General features: G+C 43.4%; 1 protein-coding gene across 1 annotated transcript; it reads left to right on the forward strand.

Moving 5' to 3' along the window:
- Positions 1-10967: 10967 nt before the first annotated feature.
- Positions 10968-24212, forward strand: LOC148049912 (vomeronasal type-2 receptor 26-like). Its single transcript, XM_087705348.1, has 7 exons — positions 10968-11014; positions 12115-12406; positions 12896-13729; positions 15561-15779; positions 16458-16512; positions 22192-22362; positions 24094-24212. Exons 1-7 carry the CDS (start codon positions 10968-10970, stop codon positions 24210-24212), a joined length of 1737 nt encoding a protein of 578 aa, XP_087561474.1.
- The last annotated feature ends 501 nt before the right edge of the window (positions 24213-24713 follow it).

Consider the following 24713-nt stretch of genomic DNA (forward strand, 5'->3'; position numbering starts at 1 on the left):
ATAGCTCAATTCATGACCCTTCTATTGCATGTCAAGCCCCAGTTACAATCTCCAGCATCCATTGGTGGTCTGGAATGGAATGGGCCTTAATCTCCCTGTGCCTTTTCCAGGTTTCTGCTAGAGCCCAGTTAACCATTTCTTTTGAAGACATATGATAATGGAAACAGAAATGTACAAATGAATCAGTGAAGCATGTTTGTTGCTTATACCATCTCAAGCATCTCCTTATTCTCTTTCAGAAAGTGCCTTTTGGCCGGTGTGGCATGAAGAGGTGCCATGCAGGAGAGAAGAGGAGTGTTCCAGAGGGAGAGCAGGTCTGCTGCTATCGATGCAACCCTTGTCCAGAAGGGACCATTTCTAATCAGACAGGTAGAACAAACTTTTAATGTAGATCTTCTAAGATCCAGGAAACCACTCAGTAGAAGCAAATATCAATTTTGTTCTTATTTTTCATAAATTGACATTCTTCAACATAGTCATGTTTTTTCAGCAGAAATTCTTATTTCATGGATCTAAACTGTCCTGCCCACCTCCCACCCCAGGTCACTTGAGTCAGGGTTGTCCTGAGATTGTCCTGAGGAGACAACCTGTCCTGATGCTCATCAATTTAACGCAAGGTAGTTTGGGACACAATTCATGTGTTGAGGAGTCCTTGGTGCTCTTCATGTGTTACCTCCTTGACTTTCTACTCCTTCTCTTACAACCCATTGGGAAATCCCACTACAAATCTTTTTATGAAGGAGTGTGAAGTTCAAGCTCTATTATTTATTATCTAGAATATCATTGTTCACTCCCAGATAATTGATAGACCTGTTGTGGAATGAGAAGTTATATCCAGCTATATCTGTGTATTCTCCTCTGCAACAAAATCCTGAAAGTGTAATTGCAAAACACAAAGCAGAGAATTTGAGCCAAAGAGGTGAAAACATCCTTGCCTCTAGCTAACCTGTCATCAGGGTCATCAGTAAAGGATGATTAACCCTTTTTGATCCATCATGAAATACAAAATGACTCTTGATTTCAGATGCAGCTCACTGTGACCCCTGTCCAGAAGACCAGTATCCCAACAAGGACAAGGACCACTGCATTGCCAAGATGCTCCACTTCCTCTCCTATCAAGAGACTCTGGGATACATCTTAGTTTCTCTTGCTCTTTTTCTCTCTGTGATGACATCTGCAGTCCTGGTGGTTTTCCATAAACATCATGACACACCAATTGTTAAGGCCAACAACCGAGATCTCACCTACATCCTCCTAGTCTCTCTCCTGCTCTGCTTCCTCTGCTCCTTCCTTTTCATTGGGCAACCTCGGATGCTCACCTGTCTCTTCCGACAAACAGCCTTTGCTATTCTGTTTTCCCTTGCGGTTTCCTCTGTCTTGGCAAAAACTGTCATGGTGGTTCTGGCCTTCATGGCCACCAAGCCAGGAAACAGGGCAAGGAAATTCTTAGGAAAACCACTGACCAAATCCATTGTATTAGGCTGTCCCCTGATCCAGGCAATTCTTTGTGCCACCTGGCTGATAACCAATCCCCCATTTCCCAATGTTGATTTCCACTCCTTGACTGGAGAGGCCATCTTGGAATGTAATGAAGGCTCAACTTTAATGTTTTACACTGTCCTGGCCTACCTGGGTTTTCTGGCCCTTGTGAGTTTCACTGTGGCCTTTCTGGCTAGGAACTTGCCTGACAGCTTTAATGAAGCCAAGTTCATAACTTTCAGCATGCTGGTCTTCTGCAGTGTTTGGATCACCTTCATCCCCACTTATCTGAGCACCAAAGGGAAGTCCATGGTGGCCGTGGAGATCTTCTCCATCTTGGCATCTGGGGCTGGTCTCTTGGCTTGCATCTTTTTCCCCAAATGTTATATTATTTTACTGAGACCCGATCTAAATTGTAGAGAAAACATAATGAGATCCAAGAATCTCTGACTATTGTAGTTTTTGAGAACTTTTATTTGATTTTTGGACTTTTTAATTTTGTCAGCTTTCTTTAAAATATGAAATGAGGAAAGGGCTTTTCCATGAAATAATCAGATGATGCAAACCATTACAAAGTTTCTATGAATCCAAAACAGCAACTTACCTTTTATTTTTATTTTCTCTTCTGAGTCAATCCCTTTGAGTTGATCATCTTGGAAATAAATCTGGATCTTAAAGATGTAAATATTCCTTTCCAAAATAATGGATTTATTTGAATCAAAAGTTTCTAAGAAAATATGTTGGGGTGGATTTACTATCATTATTTTTAAGCACGTTTGTTTCCATAGATCACTGAAAGTTTGCTGAATTTCTTCTTATTTTTTTCATTCAACTGATTACTACTTCTTTTAAATAAATTATAGAATTCAAATAATCCACATTGTTTTTCTCTCTATTAATTGAAAAATACATTATGAAGATCTAAGATAATAGCAATAGTAGATATTAAAAGTAGATATTAACAATATTTTTCTGTCTCTGCTAATTGTTACTACTTTTTATGGTTTATTGATGAAGAAGGAAGGACGAAGAGATGAATGGAAGAAAGGAAAGAAGCATGGATGAGAATAAATGTTTTCTCAGAAGTCAAATTAAATGTTTCCTAGATTTGAAATACATACTTGTTGAATATATTTGCAAATTAATATATCAAATACCAAAACAGTTGTATTTGGCAGAGGAATTGAGCGAACCAATGGTGGAATTCAATTTGTTTTACTAGCAGTTCTGTGGGTGTGGCTTGGTGGGCATGGCTTGGTGGGTGTGGCAGGAGAAGGATACTGCAAAATCTCCGTTTCCATCCCACTCCAGGGCAAAGATAATGTCAAATCTCCATTTCCACCCAACTCCAGGGGAAGGATTTTTTTTTTATTTTATTTTTTAGAATTTTATTAGTATTTGTAGGCCGCCCTTTTCCCTGAGGGGACTCAGGGCGGCTCACACAAAAACTGGGAAGGGGGAATACAGACATTAAGACAGAAACATGTAATAAAATAGCAAGCAACATACATTCATCATTCGGGAGGGGTAACTATCCTATCCCCAGGCCTGACGGGCGAGCCAGTTCTTCAAGGCTATGCGGAAGGCTTGGACGGTGGAGAGGGTACGAATCTCCACGGGGAGCTCGTTCCAAAGGGTCGGGGCTACTGCTGAGAAGGCCCTCCTCCTTGTAGTTGCCAGCCGACACTGGCTGGCCGATGGGATACGGAGGAGGCCTAATCTATGGGATCTTATCGGTCGCAGGGATGTAATTGGCAGAAGGCGGTCTCTCAAGTATCCAGATCCACCGCCATGTAGGGCTTTATGGGTGATTAATAGCACCTTGAAGCGCATCCGGAGATCAACAGGTAGCCAGCACAGCTCGCGGAGGATAGGTGTTATGCGGGTGAATCGGGGTGCACCCGCAATCACTCGCGCGGCTGCATTCTGCACTAGCCGAAGTCGCCGGATGCTCCTCAAGGGCAGCCCCATGTAGAGCACGTTGCAGTATTCCAGCCTAGAGGTCACAAGGGCCTGAGTGACTGTTGTGAGAGCCTCCCGATTCAGGTAGGGTCGCAACTGGCGCACCAGGCGAACCTGGGCGAATGCCCCCCTGGTCACAGCCGTTAAGTGGTGGTCAAATGACAGCTGTGGATCCAGGAGGACTCCCAAGTTGCGAACCCTCTCTGAGGGGTATAAAATTTGACCCCCCAGCCTGAGTGGTGGAATAGTAGCCAAATCTTTGGGAGGAAAACACAACAGCCACTCGGTCTTTTCTGGGTTGAGCACAAGCTTGTTAACCCTCATCCAGTCCATAACGGCCTCAAGGCCCCGGCTCATCACGTCTACCGCTTCATTGAGTTGGCACGGGGCGGACAGATACAATTGAGTATCGTCCGCATATTGATGGTATCTAATCCCGTGCCTGCGGATGATCTCTCCCAGCGGTTTCATGTAGATGTTGAATAGTAGGGGGGATAAGACCGAGCCCTGAGGCACCCCATAATTTAGGGGCCTAGGGGACGATCTCTGCCCCCCCACTAACACCGACTGTGACCTGTCCGAGAGGTAGGAGGAGAACCACCGTAACACGGTGCCTCCCACTCCCACCTCCCGCAGTCGTCGCAGAAGGATACCATGGTCGATGGTATCGAAAGCCGCTGAGAGGTCAAGGAGGACCAGGATGGAGGAACGTCCTTCATCTCTGGCTCTCCAGAGATCATCCATCAATGCGACCAAAGCGGTTTCTGTGCTGTAACCGGGCCTGAAGCCTGACTGGAAGGGGTCTAGGTAGTTTGCTTCTTCCAAGGACCGTTGGAGCTGGAAGGCCACCACCTTCTCAACAACCTTCCCCAGAAAGGGAAGGTTGGAGACTGGACGATAGCTATTAAGAACAGCTGGATCCAAGGATGGTTTCTTCAGGAGGGGTCTCACCACCGCCGCTTTCAGTGTGGCGGGGAAGTTCCCCTCCCGAAGGGAGGCGGTTACAACCGCCTGGATCCAGCCTCGTGTCACCTCACTGCAGTTAGTAACCAGCCATGAGGGACACGGATCCAGGACGCAGGTGGAGGTACTTACAGCTCTCATGGCCTTGTCCACATCCCCGGGGGTAACGTCCTGAAACTCAACCCAGAGCTGTTCTACTTGGTCCCCCTGCGCCTCGGCTGGAACTGCGGGGGTGGAGTCCAAGTCCGACCGAAACCGAGCAATTTTGTCCGCTAAGAATTGGGCATACTCTTCAGCTCTGCCCTGCAAGGGTTCCCCCGCCTCCCTTTTGTTCAATAGGGAGCGGGTTATCCTAAACAGGGCGGCTGGACGGGACTCAGCGGATGCTACCAGGGTGGCTATGTGCGATCTTTTTGCTGCCCTAAGTGCCCTGGTGTATTCCCTGGTGCAGGTGGTTACCATTGCCCGGTTCGATTCGGACTTATCGGACCTCCAACGGTGCTCTAGGCATCTCCTCCGGCGCTTCATCTCCCGGAGTTCCTCGGTGAACCAAGGGGGTCTCCGGGATCCGCCGCCTCGGAGGAGCCGCAGTGGCGCAATCTGGTCGAGGGCCTCCGACGCTGCCGAGTGCCACGCAGCAGCCAGAGTCTCCACCGGACTGTGGGCGAAAGTGTCAGGAATAACCCCAAGCTCTGTCTGGAACCTTGACGGCTCCATAAGACGCCTGGGGCGGAACCACCTGGTCGGTTCCTCCTCCCTACAGTGGGGGTTTGGCCTCCGGAAGTCGAGCCTCAGTAGGCAATGGTCTGACCACAACAGGGGTATGATGTCACTCCCCCTCAGACCAAGGATGCTGTAAACTATCCATTCCCTCCCCATTCCAGGGGAAGGATGCTGTAAAATATCCATTCCCTCCCCATTCCAGGGGAAGGATGCTGTAAAATATCCATTCCCTCCCCATTCCAGGGGAAGGATACTGTAAAATATCCATTCCAACACCAACCCAGGGGAAGGATACTGTAAAATATCCATTCCAACACCACCCCAGGGCAAGTATACTGTAAAATCTCCATTTCCACCCAATTCCAGGGGAAGGATACCGTAAAATCCCCATTCCCTCCTCCCCACTCTACTAACCTGCTTTCCAGCTCCATTCTATGGTGCAAGGCAATATAAGAAGACTATGCCAATCAACTGGGACTCAGATCAGCTGGGACTTGGGAGGCAGACAATAGATGGGGTCAGGGCAAGCCTGAGGTGGTATTTGCTGGCTCTCCAAACTACTCAAATTTTTCACTACTTGTTTGCCAAAACTGGCCAGAACTGGCTGAATACCACCTCTGGAGCAAACTATTTAGAAGAAGCCCTTGGCAGAGTGTTGCAGAACCTCTATTTCCATTTGCCATCTGTAACAGAAAGTCATGGATGGGGGGAACTGAGGGGAGCCTCCGAAAGGAACCTGGAAGTAGGAAGGGCAATTATTTTGTGCTGTACAGATTTGGTGGAAACTATGGCGGCCTGAAGGAACGGAAAGGTATGAAGAGCTATGCTAAGTTTAGCCGTACTTCCTAAAAAACCAATGAAATTGAGAGTAAGGATTTTTTTGCCAGGACAACCTGGTCTACCCAATTATGGGATGGAGTGTACTGCTTCCATTTTCATTTTTGCCTTTCAGCCCCAATCCAGGAGCCTTCACAGACAGTTCCTTTCATGACAAACTATTTTTGTGTTGAATTTATGTTTTACTAACAAAGAAATAAACAGAGACTAGTATAGATTGGGGGCAAGGCATTAAACACCAAATATATTCCAGAATAAATCTATTTTTAATAGCTTGTTGGACACAAGAAGCAGATCAAGTTTCTCAGGCAAAGCTGACAGTGTCCTGGAAGGTGGGAGGCTACATAAATATTTTAAATAAGTAGACAAAACAAAACCTCCAGAGAACAGGGGCAGAAGCAGAAAGGGATCCGATTCTTGAGCAGGAGCTGAGAGTCAAGTGGGACACACACACACACACACACACACACACACACACACACACACACACCATATCACACCACAAGGCAGTGTAGCATCATGCAGGACCAAAGAGAGAAAGTCCTGAATGGACCAATCATCCACAGCTGCTTAGTTTTGCTAGGATTCAAACTGAGATTTTTCCTCCCCTTCCAACAGCCTTCAAGCACCTGGACAAAAAATTGACTGCATTGCTTTGTCAGTCAATGCTTGTAGAACTGAATATCATCAACCTACAGTTGACCTCTGAGCTAGAACTGAAAAGGCCTCACTGAGCCAACTAAAGAACCAGCAGTTTGGACTCAATCTCTCCCTTCCTAGCAACACTGACTGGAACCATCTTCAGAGAAAGGAAAGAAGCACACAACAAACACATTGCACCCACTCTTATTACCCCCATCAGTCAAGGGTTTACCATGGGTGATGGAATCCTTCCTACACCCGCTGACAATACTGGAGACATATAGTCCTGAGAGTGGAGGTTAATTCTCCAAGCTTGTGGGTTGGTTTCCACATGTATCATTCCACTGGAGATGTGATGATGTTACTTAGCCTGGTAAAGAAACGTTCGTAAACCAGCCCACAAACTCAGAGAACAAATCTCCACCCTTGTCCTGCACTCGAGCTACAGATATTCACCACCATTGCAAACACATGTTGCTTCCCTAGACAACACAGAAGACCAACTTTGCTGGTTCCAACTAGTTGCTAGAGTTCAAATTAGCCTAAGATCTTGAGAGAGCATCTTACCTATTTTTAAAATCTATGGGAGAAATTAGTTTATTGGGGTAGGTGATGGAGAGGATGGCTGTGTAACAGCTTTAGAGGTTTCTGGATAAACTGGAGTATCTGGATCCTTACCAACAGTGATGGGATTCCTATTTTTTTCTACCAGTTCCGTGGGTGTGGCATGGTAGGCATGGCATGGCTTTGTGGGTGCGGCTTTGTGGGTGAGGTTTGGTAAACATGGCTTGATGGGCATGGCAGGGGAAGGATACTGCAAAATCCCCATTCCCTCCCGATCAGTTGGGATTGGGGAGACAGAGAATAGATGGGGGCAGGGCCAGTCAGAGGTGGTATTCACCGGTTCTCTACTCAAAATTTCAGCTACTGGCTCTCCAGAACTGGTCAGAACCTGCTGAATACCACTTCTGCTTATTTATTCAGGTTTTAGACCTGGATATATTACAATACCATACCATACCATACCACACCATACCATACCATACCATAGAACACAACAATACAATACAACAATACAATGCAATACTAAAGACAATACAATACAATACAATACAATACAATACAATACAATAGCAGAGTTGGAAGGGAACTTGAAGGTCTTCTAGTCCAACCCCCTGCCTAGGCAGGAAACCCTATACCATTTCAGACAAATGGCTCTCCAACATCTTCTTAAAGACTTCCAGTGTTGGGGCATTCACAACTTCTGGAGGCAAGCTATTCCACTGATTAATTATTCTAACTATCAGGAAATTTCCCCTCAGTTCTAAGTTGCTTCTCTAGTTGATTAGTTTCCACCCATTGCTTCTTGTTCTACCATCAGGCAGAACAAGAAACAATGTGTGCAATAGTTTGATTCCCTCTTATTTGTGACAACCCCTGAGATATTAGAACACTACTAACATGTCTCCCCTAGTCCTTCTTTTCATTAAACTAGACATACCAAGTTCCTGCAACCATTCTTCATACGTTTTAGTCTCCAGTCCCCTAATCATCTTTGTTGCTCTTCTCTGCACTCTTTTTAGAGTCTCCACATCTTTTCTACATTGTGGCGACCAAAACTGAATGTTGTATTCCAAGTGTGGGCTTACCAAGGCATTGTAAAGTGGTATTAACACTTCATGTGATCTTGATTCTATCCCTTTGTTTATGCAGCCTAGAACTGTGTTGGCTTTTTTGACAACTGCTGCACACTTCTGGCTAATATTTAAATGATTGTCCACTAGGACTCCAATATCTCTTTTACAGTTACTACTATTGAGCAAGGTACCACCTATACTGTATTTGTTCATTTTGTTTTTCTTGCCAAATTATAGGACTTTACTCTTTAAACCATTGAATTTCATTTTATTAGATAGGGCCCAATTTTCAAGTTTGTCCAGATCCTTCTGTATATTAAGCCTCACTTCTGGAGTGTTGGCTATTCCTGCCAGCTTGGTGTCATCTGTAAATTTGATGAGTTCCCCATTTATTCCCTCATCCAAATCATTGATGAAGATGTTGAAGAGTTCTGGGCCTAAAGCAGAGCCTTGGAGTACTGCATACTTCTCTCCATGTAGATGCAGTCCCATTGAGAACTACACGTTGAGTGTGGTTGTTCAGCCAGTTACGAATCCATCTGGTGGCGATGCTGCCTAACCCACTTTCTTCCACTTTATCTAGTAGTAGGTTATGGTATACCTTATCAAATGCCTTACTGAAGTCCAAGTAATTTATATCGACAGCATTCCTCTGGTCCACTAATTTTGTCACTTTGTCAAAGAATGCAATAAAATTAGTCTGGCATGATCTCTTTTTGACAAACCCATGTTGGTTTTTCGCTATTATTTTGTTTACTTCTAGGTGTCCACTAATTCGTTGCTTGATTATCTTTTCCAGAATTTTTCCTGATACTGAGGTCAGGCTGATAGGTCTGTAGTTTCGTGGATATATTTTTTTTTCTTTTTTGAAGATGGGAACCACATCAGCTCTTTTCCAATACTCTGGCAGTTCCTCTTTGCTCCAGGATCTCTGAAAGATATAGTTCAGTGTTTCCGAGATCTCGTCTGCCAGTTCCATCAGAAACCCTGGGGTGTAACCCATCCGGTCCTGGTGATTTGAATTTGTCTAGAGTAGACAGGTAGAAAATGGTAGACTTACCATTTTCTTCCCTATTTCAACTTCTGTTCCTAATCTGATTTTTGTGGTGCTGTTTTTGATAGATTGGACGGTTTTATCCCTTTGTCTATAGACTGATGCAAAAAATGAGTTAAATAGTTCTGCTTTCTCCCTGTTGCTTGTCACCTTCTTGTCACTTTCTCCCAGCAATGGACCAATTGTTTCCTTAACCTTTTTTCTTGTTTTAACATGTTGGAAGAAGCTTTTTTTGTTATTATTTACTTTTGTGGCAAGCCTTTCTTCATTGTGAGCCTTAGCTTTCCTCACTTTGTCTTTACAGGCTCAGGCTATTTGCTGATAGTCTGCCCTAGTTATATCCCCCTCTTCCACTTTTTCTACTTATCTTTTTTGTCTTTCAATTTGTCAGCGAGTTCTTTATGCAGCCATGCTGGTTTCTTTTGGGAACTGTTATTTTTCTTCTTCATTTGTATTGTGCTAGACTGGGCTTTTGTAATCTCATTTTTTGAAATTTCCCAAGCTTCTTGAGTTGTTTTCCCCTTGAGGATTCTCATCCCTAGAATTCTTCCCAAGTTCTCTCTAAGTTTATTGAAATTAGCTCTCTTAAAGTCCAAGACTCTAGTTTGACTTTGTTCTACTACTTGTGTTTGCTTAATATTGAATTTCTGACAATGTACAATAATATAAGCAGAAGCCAATAACAATTTATTATTCTAATAAATAATTTATAGTGGTTTATTGTATCAGAAACAAACAGCCCATATTGCTTTAATAAGTAACAATTATATAGTAGATTTAAGCAATTCATAATAAAAGCCAATAGCCAATATTAGTTTGATTGATAAAAGCCAATAGCCAATATTAGTTTGATTCATATACTCCTTCAATATCATCCCTAACCACACTGGAATAAATAAGCCAGTTCTTCCACACACACAACTGCATTGTTGATCACTTTCATAAGGCTACAACTGATCGCCATGCTTAGCCCTCCTGCTATTTGAACAAACTCCTGCATAGGCCAGAATCCATCTGGGGTGCAGATGCTCAGTTTCAGGTAGGCCGAATACATTGACCTGTACCTTGACCTTCAACTCCATCTGCTCGTAGGATCAACAACAAGGCATACAAACATGTTTTCCCCTTCTGGTGTCTGAAGAGTATTGCTCAGTGGGTAGGACAATTGCTTTTCCTTGCAATTATCAGAAGAACACTAATTCTTATCCCTCATAGATTTCAACCCCCGTGTCTTCCAAGATAAAACCTGCTTACATGAAAGACGGCCTGAGCTTTCCCAAAGGGTCTGGAAATGCTAGTTTAGGTTGTTTTGCAGACACATGATTTCTTGTGATCCATGAAACTGAACTCAAATTTGACCTTCAGTGACAACTCAAACTAGGTAATAGAAAGCACACTTGATATTAAGGCCACCCAAGACTCCCAGCCTGCTTCTTCTTTATTAAAGCCTTGATGGGAATTTTGATCATGATCTGAGAAAGAAGGTGAGAACAATGAATGGGCTGCTTCTCTTGATTCTTCTGTTTTGGCTCCTGCCTGTAACAACTCATAAGGTAATACAAAGCATATGTGTAGCGAGGAATCCTCTACAAACTGTGGAGGACTACTACAGGCCTGGAGATCTCATTATTGGAGGGAATTTGCTCCTGGAAAAGTTTGTTCTTATTGAAATGATTGAATTTAATTGTGAGCCATCAAAGTCAGCAATTTTAAGAAGGTATGTTTTCCCTGGAAGGGAATGGATTAAAAGATGTTCTGCTTTCTTTGGGATTCAGTCACTTTTTCAAAATTCTTGTTCTGGTAGCATTTCTAAGGTCTGCTACAGGGCGAAAATTTTGGTGGTTTCCTAGATAAAGAACCATGCTCATGAAATAGACTAGAATATTCCAGTTTAATTACAGACAAAATAAAGAGCATAAAAAGTGACCAATGGGATACACGTTAGAAGTTGTGGTGACTTAGTGAAGAAGTTGACTTTTAATATTAATTTAGACACAAAGCCAAGGGGAAAACCTCAAAGAGCAGGTCAATCCATTTACAATGTAGTGGTGTCGTGTGAAAAGACAAACCCAGTTTTGGATTCATTTGATTAACGGACTGGAAGTTAAAACATATGAAGAACGATTGCGGGAACTGGGTATGCCTAGTTTAAGGAAAAGAAGGGCTAGGCTGCCACAAAGAAGAGGGAGTCATGCTATTCTCCAAGGCACCTGAGGGTAGGACAAGAAGCAATGGTGAAAACATATCAAGGAGAGAAGCAACGTAGACCTAAGGAGAAATTCCCTGACAGAATAATTAATAAGTGGAACAACTTGCTTTCAGAAGTTATGAATGCTCCAATACTGAAAAATTTTAAGATGTTGGATAAACACTTGTCTGAAGTGATGTAGGGAATTGGACTAGAAGTCCTCTTTCCAACTCTGTTATTCTAGTTCTAAGTCATTTGTAATGGCCTTTAGCAAAACTATCTTGTGGCCTCCAGTGGACTATTATGAACAGGAGTGGTTCCCATAGCTGATACAGCCTCGAAAAGGACATCCAACTGCCAAAGCTACTTAAGATATTTCTCATGTGGATGAGTCATGGCTGTTTAGGTTTGCATATGTGGTACATCCCTCTCTACATTAACCATGGATTCATGGTAGTACCAACCACACAATCTTCTTAATCACATTGTCTTGTCCAATGGCTCACAACGTATGGATCCATCGCCTCAGAGTCCAGGAGAACACACAGACAAACACACTCAAGGAAAGGTGAATTCCATCAGCACAAAAAAGCTTTTGTGTAATAATCCCCAATGTTTTCTCATTATAGCACTACATTCAGGAATTACCAGCTTTTCTTGGCCTTGGTACTTGCCGTCACGGAGATCAACAAGGATTTGGTTCTTCTCCCCAACATCACCCTCGGCTTCCATATTTATGACAATAAAGAGACCATTATGAGAATTTCCTGGAACAGCCTCTCTCTCCTATCTACACGAAGCCGGATGGTTCCAGATTACAAATGTGACAAGCAGGACATGCTGCTCTCTGTCATTGGAGATCTCACTTCTCAGTACTCAAGGCAGATGGCCTCCATCTTCAGCATCTTCAAGGTTCCACAGGTAAGGGGCTTCCATAGGGTACCAGTTTGGAGCAGATAGAGAACAGATGCAAGCATAAAAGCCAAAGATGAGACCAAATTAACTTGGAGAATATCAGGACTACATGATGTGCAGAACTCATGCAAGGGGTGAACTTATATGCTGTGTGTCAGGATGTGTGTTCCTTTATATGGAACAATAGGAAATTTCTAAAATGCTTTCCTGGAAGTGGTATACGTCTAACTGCTATTGCTATGAGGAGAGTTTACATGAGAGAGTTTACTTTGTAGAATAAAGCAATCTTGATTATCCAAAGCAAAGGAAAAGCATTCAGCTGCATGATCTTCAGTTTTACCTCAATGTAATTGGAAGCTTATTGTACAACTTCATGGGATTGGGGCTGATGGGCACAAGAACAAAAAACAGAGGACGGTGAGCTTTAAGCTCAGCATAAAATATGACCTTGCCATGAAAAATCCATTTGTAAAGCAAGACTCTCTTTTTCTGCAGCTCGGTTTTGACTTCCTCAAGTTCACTCAGGAAGACAGAATTGTTTTTTCTTCCTTTTTCCGGATCAGCCCCAATGAATTTCCTCAATATGGTGGTTTAATCCAGCTGCTCCTGCATTTCCAATGGAACTGGGTTGGTCTTATTGCCCCTGAAGGTGACAGTGGAGAACGTTTCATCTCATCTCTGAGTCCATTGCTGGAGGAGAAGGAGATCTGCCTGGCCTTCAGTCATCTGCTGGCATATGAATCTTACGGTATTGCAAGGTCAAAATATATTTCTATAATCAAAACTTGGTTTAAAGCCGAAGTGATCCTTTTACTTGGAGAATTAAAGTGTGTGAATACTCTATATCCCGCTCTGTATATCTTTGAAAAAAGGACGAAGATTGCATTTAGAAAGGTTTGGATCCTGACTTCCCATTGGGAAATCAGTGCATATCACCAGACTTTGGAATTCAGAAAGCCCTTCCATGGCGCTTTGCATTTTATGGATCATAGCCATGACATCCCAGAATTCAGGCACTTTCTTCTGTCTTTAGACCCCTTGAACCCCCAAGGAGATGTCTTTCTTTCACAATGGTGGGAAGATGTCTTTGAGTGCAAGATTCACAAACCAGGAGAGATCCTTCAAAAGGAGAGAAAACCATGCACGGGAAAGGAGAATTTACAGAATCTGCCATCTTACATATTTGAAACGAGCATGACGGGCGAAAGTTACAATATTTACAATGCCGTTTATGCTGTGGCACACGCTTTGCATGCCATGTGTGGATCAGGAGTACAACGAGCCATGATGAGGCTTGCAAAGGGGGTCTCAAATGTCCACCCATGGCAGGTAATTTCTCTGAATGTTATCCAGTCCACAGATTCTTTGAACTTCCCATGGATGTTTCTTGGTTAATTCATTAGATATTTCTATGCTGCCCATCTAACTGCATCTGTAGCTCAATCTGAAAACAAACTAAATCAGCAATTAATAAAACAGGATAAAATGTTGATTTGATTAAAAATTGGGGGGAGGGATAACCAAACCAACATCAACAAAAGAATATTCTTCCTTTAAGGTCCTGAAACGTCTTTAACATAGTTACAGGAGTTTCAGAGGATGAAATGCCCTTTGAGGAAAGGAGTGTCAGCCCAGAGGAAAAGGGCAATTTGGGTGTCTTTGTGCAACATGCTTGCACAGATCATGAGAAGTCACACTGCCCACATTTGCTGAAGCACCAAAGTGTGAATGCAACATGTAACAAGACATTAGCCTCGATTCATTTCAACTTGCTTTATTTTTAATGGCTTAGGATTCTGTGTGGACATTGACCATTTATTTAGGAAAGTATCTGTTGCACTGCCCAGCCTCTCTTAATCTGTGCACCCACAGAAGGGATCCAGTGCAAAGCAGTTTGCAGGATTTCTCCTTCTCTGAAATTCATCCAGATGTTCTGCATCAACGGCTTTACTTGGGTGGCCTCCTGATCCTGGAGGGAAAAGACAGGGCAACCGGTTCCTTTTGACAGACAATGTCCTCTGTCAGCCAGAGACCCTGCTTGGCATCTTGTCAGGCATGGCTGCTCTAGACTAGACTAGACTAGACTAGACTAGACTAGAATAGAATAGAATAGAATAGAATAGAATAGAATAGTTCTTTACTTTACACATTCACTTACCAAAAAGCAGGAAAGACAGGCAGAGTCTAAGAGGATTCATGCATAAATTAACTAAAAGTAGTCCTTGAGTTACAACACAGTGATATTCTCCAAAGCATTTGAAGGCAGGGCAAGAATCAATGAATGGAAACTAATCAAGGAGAGAAGTAACTTGGAATTCAGGAGGAACTTCCTAAAAGTGAGGACAATTAACCAGTGGAACCGCTTGTCTTCAGAAGTTGTGAATGCTCCATCACTGGAGGTCTTTAAGAAAAGACTGAACAGCCACTTGTCTGAAATTGTATAGCAATGGATCAATAGGGGCTTTTTGGAGGGTGTGTGTGGTCATTTTGAATGGTGCCGTAACCTGAGGAGTACTTTTATTCTATTAAACATTTATTAAAGAAACCATGGTAAAGAACACTAGATAACAGAATATTTTACAGTGTTGGTGGTCAATCTTTCATGCCCCATGAATAGATTATTGGAATTTGATGCTGCTCCTGAACACTCAGATATCCACCAACCATGCCTAGCTTTAAAGATTTGTAATCTTATATATACGTATATATAAAAACAGCTGTGGGTGTGTATATTTCAGCATAACTCTGGAATGCTTTCAGTAATTTCAACCAAATTTGGTACACAGATGATTTTCTCTCTGGAAACAAATACTGTGGGGGTGGTGGTGGTGGTGGTAAGACACTCCTAATACCACTTAGGGGGGGTGTTTTGTTAAGATAGGACCTGTTGTGCCTTCAAATGGCTTCTACTGTGCAGCACAGGAGAGTTGCCATGGTAACTGCTTCATAGTACTCCACAAGGGGGCTCCCTCTGGTAAGGTGGAAAATCCAACATTAGAAATTACATTTGGTCCAGACATTTTCCCCCTATAAATAAATACTTGGGCAACACTGGGCTATCTACTAATTATCTTCTAAAATGATGGTCACCTGAGAATGTTAGAAGCCAGGATGTCTCATTTCTACTTGTTCCACTTCCTAAGAAACTCTTTTCTTTCAGCTTCTTGCCTACTTGAAGAATGTCCGGTTCAACAACAGTGTTGGAAATGAAATCTTTTTCTCAAAAGATGGACTAGGATCTGTTCAGTATGATATTCTCAACTGGATTTTCTTCCCCAATCAATCTTTTGTCCCCATGAAAGTTGGGCAAATAGATTTTGGAGCTCCCCAAAGCCAGGATTTCACCATCAAATCCGATGCAATCATCTGGGCCCAAAAGGTGGGCTAGACAGAAATGACTCATTCAGCCCAAGGCAAAGAAAGATTTGTTCTCTCCCGGGGATGCTTTTCAATATATTTTTTTTAAAAGTTCATTGAATCAGAAAAGAAGGCAGATGTGTGGTGAATGATGTGCTTTTCAAGAAACAGATTTAAGCTTGACTTGTGCCATATCCAATCCTAAAAAAAAAAAAAATTGAAGACGGAAGTATCAATGTGGGGATTTAATTATGCATGACCATTAAACAGGACATCTCAAGTATTTTTCTTTTATATTTTAGAAGATCCCCTTTGCCAGGTGTGGCATGAAGAGGTGCCATACAGGAGAGAGGAGAAGAGTTCCGGAGGGCAAGCAGATTTGCTGCTACCAATGTGATGGTTGTCCAGAAGGGACCATTTCCAATCAGATAGGTAGAGTATACTACAAATGTCGACATTTGAAGAGCTGAGGTGGCGCAGTGGTTAGGGTGCAGTACTGCAGGCCACTTCAGCTGACTGTTATCTGCAGTTCAGCGGTTCTAATCTCACCGGCTCAAGGTTGACTCAGCCTTCCATCCTTCTGAGGTGGGTGAAATGAGGACCCAGACTGTGGGGGCGATATGCTGACTCTGTAAACCGCTTAGAGAGGCTGAAAGCCCTATGAAGCGGTATATAAGTCTAACTGCTATTGCTATTTCAGGATCAAGGAAGCCATTCAGTAGATCAATATATTAAGAGATTTGGGATGATTCCTGGTAGGTTTGAGAGTCTTCATTACAGTGATGCAAATTATCCTGCCCTTCCCCCCCCACCCACCCCCACCAGTCTAACTTCCTAACACTGAGTAATGAGAATTGGCAGGGCTGCTCTCCTAGCTGTCAACACATTACAAAAAAGATGTTCAGACTTTGGAAATAGTGCAGAGAAGAGCAACAAAGACAATTAAAGTCCTGGCGGCTAAAACATATGAAGAAGAGTTGCAGGAATTGGGTATGGCCAGCCAAGAGAAAAGAAGGACTATGGGTGACATGATAGCAGCTTCCCAGTATTTGAGGGGCTATCACAAAGAAGAGGAGGGGGTCAACTTATTTTCCAAGGCACCAAAAGGCAGGACAATAGAACAATGGATGGAAACTAATCAAGGAGAGAAGCAATCTGGAATTGAGGAGTAACTTCCTAACAGTGAGGAAAATTAACCAGTGGAACAGTTTGCCTTCAAAAGTTGTGGATGCTTCATCACTGCATGTTTTTAAGAAAAGACTGGACAGCCACTGATCTGAAATGGTATAAGGTCTCTGTGCCTGAGCAGGGGTTGGACTAGAAGACCTCTAAGGTCCCTTCCACCACTATTCTGATTCTAATTCTTTTCTCTAGTCTGGATTCTTAGGTGAGAAAAAAAAATCAGGCTCCAACCTCCATTACAAAAAAACCCCAAAGTAATCACACAAGTGATTGAAGCGGGAGAGATCCCAATCTCTGAGTAATTGATTAACCCCTGGGCAGTGCCAATCTGCTTCAGAAATTATTTCCAGAAAACGGAGGTGAATTGCACACCTCTGTCCGATATGATGCGATCGGGCACCCCATGTAAGCGGTAAATGTGGGAGATGAACATCTTAGCAAGAGCCTTAGCAGAAGGAATCTTGGAGCAAGGGATAAAATGAACCTGCTTGGAGAACAAGTCGGTAACCACCCAGATAACAGTGTGCCCCTGACTCTCAGGAAGTTCGACAATGAAGTCCATAGAGATGTCCTTCCAAGGGGCGACTGGGCGAGCTACAGCCTGGAGCAATCCCTGTGGCTTACCCAGCGGGCATTTAGCAGCAGCACAAGCGGGACAACTGGCAACATATCTTTCAATGTCCTTTTTCAAAGAAGGCCACCAAAACTGTCTCTTGATGAGATGGAGTGTTTTGACGAACCCAAAATGTCCTGCTATTCAGGAATCATGAGCTCGCTGAAGAACAATGAGTCTAAGAGATGCAGGAACGTATAGTTTCGCCCCAATTCAGGGCAATTCATCTCGCATAGTGCACTCGTTCACGTGCTACCAGAACCATTCATCATCAGGGAGGGCTTTTTTCAGGTCGGAAAGAAAGTCCTGAGACATCTCCACTTTAGAGCGCGTTTGATTTCTAGTAACAGCAGCGAGGCTTGTCGTGGGAATGACAGGCTGGACCACACTGAGCTTAGAACAGTTGTATTGAGGAAGTCTGGATAGAGTATCAGCCATAAAAATTTTTCCCCCTGGAATGTATTTCAGGGTAAAATTGAACTGATTGAAATGCTGAGCCCAACGCATCTGTTTAGGAGAAAGTTTTCTGGAAGTTCTCAAAGCTTCCAAATTCTTATGGTCCGTCCACACCTCGAAAGGGTGTTTGGCGCTTTACAGAAAATGGCTCCATGTGACCAAAGCCCAACGAACAGCAAATGCTTATTTCTCCCAAATGGCCCAACATCTCTCCGTGTCCGTTAGTTTGCGAGAGGTGTATGCGCAGGGTTGTAATTTACCTTGACTATTGGCTTGAAGCAATACGGCCCCCACAGCCACGTCATTGGCGTCAGCCTGAACTACAAAAGGTGCGTCCATGTCCGGGTGTTTGAGGACTGGTTCCTCTGCAAAAAACCACTTTAACTTCTCGAAGGCAGCTTGACATTCCATGGTCCAATCCAGCAGCTTGCTAGGCTTGGGTTTCGCTTTGGACTTCAGAAGGTTAGTTATGGGAAGAGCTATCTTAGCAAAAGAGGGGATGAACTGGCGATAGAAATTAGCAAAACCCAAAACTTTTTGCAATTGCCTGCGTGTACAAGGGGCCTCCCACTCGGTAACCGCTTTCACCTTAGCGGGGTCCATCTCAACGCCCTCGTGGGAGATACGTTAGCCCAGGTAGTCAACCTTCTCCTGATGGAATTCACACTTGGACAATTTGGCGTAAAGCTCAGCTGCCCAAAGTTTCTTCAGCACAGTACGAAACAGCTTCATGTGCTCCTCACGTGTTTCCGTGTAAATAAGGATATCATCTAAATATTCGATAATGCCCTTGTAAAGATGGTCATGTAAAACCTCATTAATTAGCTGCATGAAGACCGCTGGCGCCCCCTGTAGGCCAAACGGCATCACACAAAATTGGAAACAGTCACGGGGACAGTTGAAAGCAGTTTTCCATTCGTCCACCTCTTTAATACGGACCCTATAATATGCTTCCCTCAAGTCCAACTTAGTGAAGATGCGACCCTTTCCCCAATTGGGCCAGCATGTCCTTCATCAGTGGCAACGGGTAGAGGTTCTGAGATGATATTGCATTTAAGTTTTTAAAATTCACACACAATCTAAGGGAGCCATCTTTCTTCTCTCTGAATAACAAATGAGCCACTACCTTGGGCCTCGCCAGTTCAATGAACCCCCTCTCCAAATTCTTATCGATGAATTTTCTCATTTCCTCCATTTCTCTAGGGCAGTGTTTTTCAACCTTTTTTGTGCAAAGGCACACTTTTTTCATGAAAAAAATCAGGAGGCACACCACCATTAGAAAATGTTAAAAAAATTTTAACTCTGTGCCTATATTGACTATATATAAAGTGTTTTTCCCACGGCACACCTTACACTATGTCACGGCACACTAGTGTGCCGCGGCACAGTGGTTGAAAAACACTGCTCTAGGGGACATCGAATAAATTTGGGGCTTTGGAAGCTTCACCCCAGGTAAAATATCAATGGTGCAATCAGTGGGTCTGTGGGGGGGGGGGTAGTTTATCAGAAGATTTTTCACTAAAAACTCCTCTAAGATCCCAGTACTCTTTTGGAATCCTCTCCTCCCCTTCGATTCTCTCCTGCCCCCTGGCTGCCAATGTAGGGCTAGTAGTGGCAGAATCTGGAGTCTCAACCTCCCATTCAGGGGGTATGTTTGTGCAAATGCGTAACCACCCCTTTCTCCAGTTAATGCGAGGGTTCCATTTACGAAGCCAGGGGAGTCCCAAAATAAGGGGCCGGTTCACGCCAGGTTCCACAATAAAAGTTATTAATTCCTGATGGGTCCCCATTTTCATCTCTATGGGCTCAGTAGAAAAATGAGCAGGGCCACCTCCTGCAATAGAACCATCAAAAAACAATAGGGGTTTTCAAAGTCCTCAATTTTAAGCCTAGTTTCTCCACCATTTCAGGACTTATCATACAGTGAGAACAGCCAGAAACAAGGAGAGCTAAAAGTTTCTCAGTCACGCCAGAAGATGGCACTCTCATCTCAATTGGGATAAGCATGGGGCCCGTTCTGGAACTTACCCAGCGATGAGATTCCTCCTCATCCGATTCGTCAGATGAGCTGGGGCTCACGCCTCCCTCCTCCTCCAGCTAGAAGTGCTGAGGAACATTTTCAGTGGCAAATGCAGCCTCCCTCCTCTTGCTTGGGGCCTTCATTGCTTTTCCCTCTCTCCGGGGGTGTGTGTGTGGGGTGGTCTGAGGCAATTTTACACGGCAATTTACAGTGCGATGGCCTTCCTTCCCACAGCGGAAACAAGCAAAAGGCTTGGTTTTGCCTGTGAAACCTCCTTTTCCCTCACTCCTGGGGCAGAGGGGGGGGTTGGGGGCTGCTGGGGGGGGGATTTCTCCACATCTCCCTCTTTCATGCATTGAAGCCTGGCTAAATCCAACTCCACATCTGCCGCGTGCTCATCCCAAGCAGTTAGATGACGGGGAAGGCGTCTGTTTATGCACTGTTGGTATATTTTTTCATTCAATCCCTCAGGAAACTGATCCAGCAAAGCCTCTTCCAACCACCCCCTCATATAAGCTGACAACTCTTGAAATTCCTGGACATAATCTGGCACAGATTTGCTTCCCTGCTTCAGAGCCATAAATTTCAGGTGCCCACGTCTCTCTGTCAATGGGTCATCAAACCTCCTCCTCATGGCTACCATAAAGTCATTAAAATTCCTCAGTGCATTTGTGCAGGCCAACCATCCATTCGGCTGCTTTCTTTTCTAAGGACATCAACACCATCCTCACTTTCATTTCATCTGTCTCTAAATCAGGTCCATAGATTTCCATATAATTCCAGACCTGAATTATAAAAAGTCCAAGAGCTTTAGGGTCTCCATCATATTTTACAGTTAAGGGAGGGACTTTTGCCATTCGGCGTCACCTGCCCCCCCCTGCTCTTTGAACAAGTCTAGCTGGAGGGGGGAGGCTGGTTCTGGGTTTTCTTGCACACACACCCCTTGGCCCCTTCACCCTCCCTTAAACTATGCATGGAGTACCTTTGCTCAAATTCCTCTGTTGGTTCCCTTTCCACTGCTCTCTCATGGTGTTTGCATTCAGTCCATGCTTCAGTCCCTCTGGAATGAACTCCCCACAGGGATTCGGACCCTCACCTCTCTCCAGGCCTTCTGAAAAGCCATCAAAACCTGGCTTTGCCAGCAGGCCTGGGGTTGATGAGTTTCCCTCCCCTCTCGACTTGTGTGGTTGCGTGATTCTTGCTTATTTTAATTATCTGTATTTTGTTCTATGTTCTCCTTTTCCCCTTTTTGAATTGTTCGCTGCCCTGAGTCCTTCCCAGAGAAGGGCGGCATACAAATAATAAAATTCAATTCAATTCAATTCTTCGATAAGTCTCATGGCGTGGGAAAGCTTGTAATCTTCTTCTCCAGAGTCACCCCAATCAGCTGATTTTTTCTTTGGCCTCCTTCTCATGACTCCAGCATCCAATTCCTCAGGCGCCTCTTTTTGTCCCACACCCCAAGTCCATCTGGGACAAATGGCAGGTTCTTCCACTCTTAGTTCGGCCAGCCTTTCGTCCAGCCATTGCCCCCTCCTCTTCCTCCTGGTCACTTACATGCAAAGACATTTCTTTTCTTCTTGTGAGGGCACCCCCCTTGGTAGGTTTTAGCTCCGGGATGGGTGAAAAAATGTGACTCAGCTTATTGTCAGCAACACTTCATTCAGTAATCAGGAAAGAAAACCACTGGACTCCATTTGATTTCAAATCAAGTGTACTTTTACTAATTATAAATGAACAGTTGCAAATGATTCCCCTCCCAAATACCATGCCCCCCCCTCTTCATTTCAATGACAGCCGAAGCAGCAGCAAAGCAGAGGCTGACAACTCCTTCTCTTACAACCCATTGGGAAATCCCACTACAAATCTTTTCATGAAGGAGTGTGAGGTTCAAGCTCTAATATTTATTATCTAGAGTATGATTGTCCAGTCCCAGAAAATTGATAGACCTGTTGGGGAATGAAAAGTTATATCCAGCTATATCTGTGTATTCTCCTCTGCAACAAAATCCTGAAAGTGTAATTGCAAAACACAAAGCAGAGAATTTGAGCCAAAGAGGTGAAAACATCCTTGCCTCTAGCTAACTTGTCATCAGGGTCATCAGTAAAGGATGATTAACCCTTTTTGATCCATCATGAAATACAAAATGACTCTTGATTTCAGATGCAGCTCACTGTGACCCCTGTCCAGAAGACCAGTATCCCAACAAGGACAAGGACCACTGCATTGCCAAGATGCTCCACTTCCTCTCCTATCAAGAGACTCTGGGATACATCTTAGTTTCTCTTGCTCTTTTTCTCTCTGTGACCACATCTGCAGTCCTGGTGGTTTTCCGTAAACATCATGACACACCAATTGTCAAGGCCAACAATCGAGATCTCACCTACACCCTCCTAGTCTCCCTCCTGCTCTGCTTCCTCTGCTCCTTCCTTTTCATTGGGTGACCTCGGATGCTCACCTGTCTCTTCCGACAAACAGCCTTTGCCATTCTGTTTTCCCTTGCAGTTTCCTCTGTCTTGGCAAAAACTGTCATGGTGGTTCTGGCCTTCATGGCCACTAAGCCAGGAAACAGGGCAAGGAAATTCTTAGGAAAACCACTGACCAACTCCATTGTATTAGGCTGTCCCCTGATCCAGGCAATTATTTGTGCTACCTGGCTGATAACCACTCCCCCATTTCCCAATTTTGATTTCCACTCCTTGACTGGAGAGGCCATCTTGGAATGTAATGAAGGCTCAACTTTAATGTTTTACACTGTCCTGGCCTACCTGGGTTTTCTGGCCCTTGTGAGTTTCACTGTGGCCTTTCTGGCTAGGAACTTGCCTGACAGCTTTAACGAAGCCAAGTTCATTACTTTCAGCATGCTGGTCTTCTGCAGTGTTTGGATCACCTTCATCCCCACTTATCTGAGCACCAAAGGGAAGTCCATGGTGGCTGTGGAGATCTTCTCCATCTTGGCATCTGGGGCTGGTCTCTTGGCTTGCATCTTTTCCCCCAAATGTTATATTATTCTACTGAGACCCAATCTAAATTGTAGAGAAAACATAATGAGATCCAAGAATCTCTGACTAATGTAGTTTTTGAGAACTTTTATTTGATTTTTGGACTTTTTTATTTTATCAGCTTTCTTTAAAATATGAAATGAGGAAAGGGCTAGTCCATGAAATAATCAGATGATGCAAACCATTAGAAAGTACCTGTTAATCTTAAACAATCCCTCACCTTTTATTTTTCATTTATGCCAGTTCTCTTCTGAGTGGATCCCTTGAGTTGATCATCTTGGAAATAAATCTGGATATTAAATATGTAAACATTCCTTTCCAAAATGATAGATTTATTTGAATCAAAAGTGTCTAAGAAAATATGTTGGGGTGGATTTACTATCATTATTTTTAAGCACGTTTGGTTCCATAGATCACTGAAAGTTTGCTGAATTTCTTCTTATTTTTTTCATTCAACTGATTACTAGTTCTTTTAAAATAAATTATAGAATTCAAATAATCCACATTGTTTTTCTCTCTATTAATTGAAAAATACCTTATGAAGATATAAGATAATAATAGTAGATATTAAAAGTAGATATTCACAATATTTTATGTCCCTGCTAATTGTTACTACTTTTTATGGTTTATTGATGAAGGACGAAGAGATGAATGGAGCGATGTCTCTTATGCCTGGTGGGTCAGCCTGAACCCAGTTGGAATGATGGAATGACAGGGAATATTAGGTGGAGCTTTACCAGACCCATTGAATTATTGGATGTTGTGTAAGTGGGTAATAAACTGACATTAACTAAGACCTCCCTTGTCCACATGACTTGGGTCAGAACACAAACTGAGATCGTAGCTCCCTATTGAAAAAGATGAAATATTGACCACTTCACTTCTTTGAATTATTCACATTCTTTGGGATACCTTAAACTGCACATATAAGGGTCACTCTGTCACTTTTTGTGAGTTGGCTATTGTAGAACAGGAACATTCACATCGCATTGAGACATCTTATTGAAGGATCTTGCTAAGTGCAGATGGCCCTGAAACACTTCAAAAAGGGTCTTGATTTCAGTTGCAGCTCACTGTGACTTCTACGCAGAAGACCAAAACCCCAACAAGGACAAGGACCACTGTGACTTCTACGCAGAAGACCAAAACCCCAACAAGGACAAAGACCACAGCATTGCATGAAGATCCCCTTGCTTGTCTATCAAGACACTCTGCGATACACTTCAGTTTCTCTTGTCTTTTTTCCCTCTGTAGGAGGACATCTGCAGTCCTGGCCATAGTTCTTAATCATCCTAAAATACCAATGGTTTCAGCTCTTTCTCTTTCCTATAACCAGCCCTGGCTGGAATCAGCTTCAGAGAAAGGAGAGAAGAACATAGCACCATACACCCATTCCTGTTACACCAACCAGTCTAGATATTTAGCATGGGAGATGGTATCCTTTCACACAAAATGACCATTCTATAGTCATATTTCACAAAATAAACATACCAATCAAACCTTTCTGGCTCTAACTAGTAGCTAGACAAGACTCCTGCAAAGTTTAAATTAGCCTAATCCCTTTGAAATCTATTTTTTAAGATCTATGGAAGAAGTTAGTTTCTGATTTCAACCCCTGCCAAGGGGTTTAAATAAACCAGTGAATTAATACAAATGTTGGTTTGATTGTTCACACTTACTAGG

The sequence above is a fragment of the Thamnophis sirtalis genome, unplaced genomic scaffold (genome assembly GCF_051295495.1).
Source record: "Thamnophis sirtalis isolate CommonGarterSnake01/CBP01778 unplaced genomic scaffold, rThaSir2_p1.2 scaffold_1, whole genome shotgun sequence".
Lineage (NCBI taxonomy): Eukaryota > Metazoa > Chordata > Lepidosauria > Squamata > Natricidae > Thamnophis > Thamnophis sirtalis.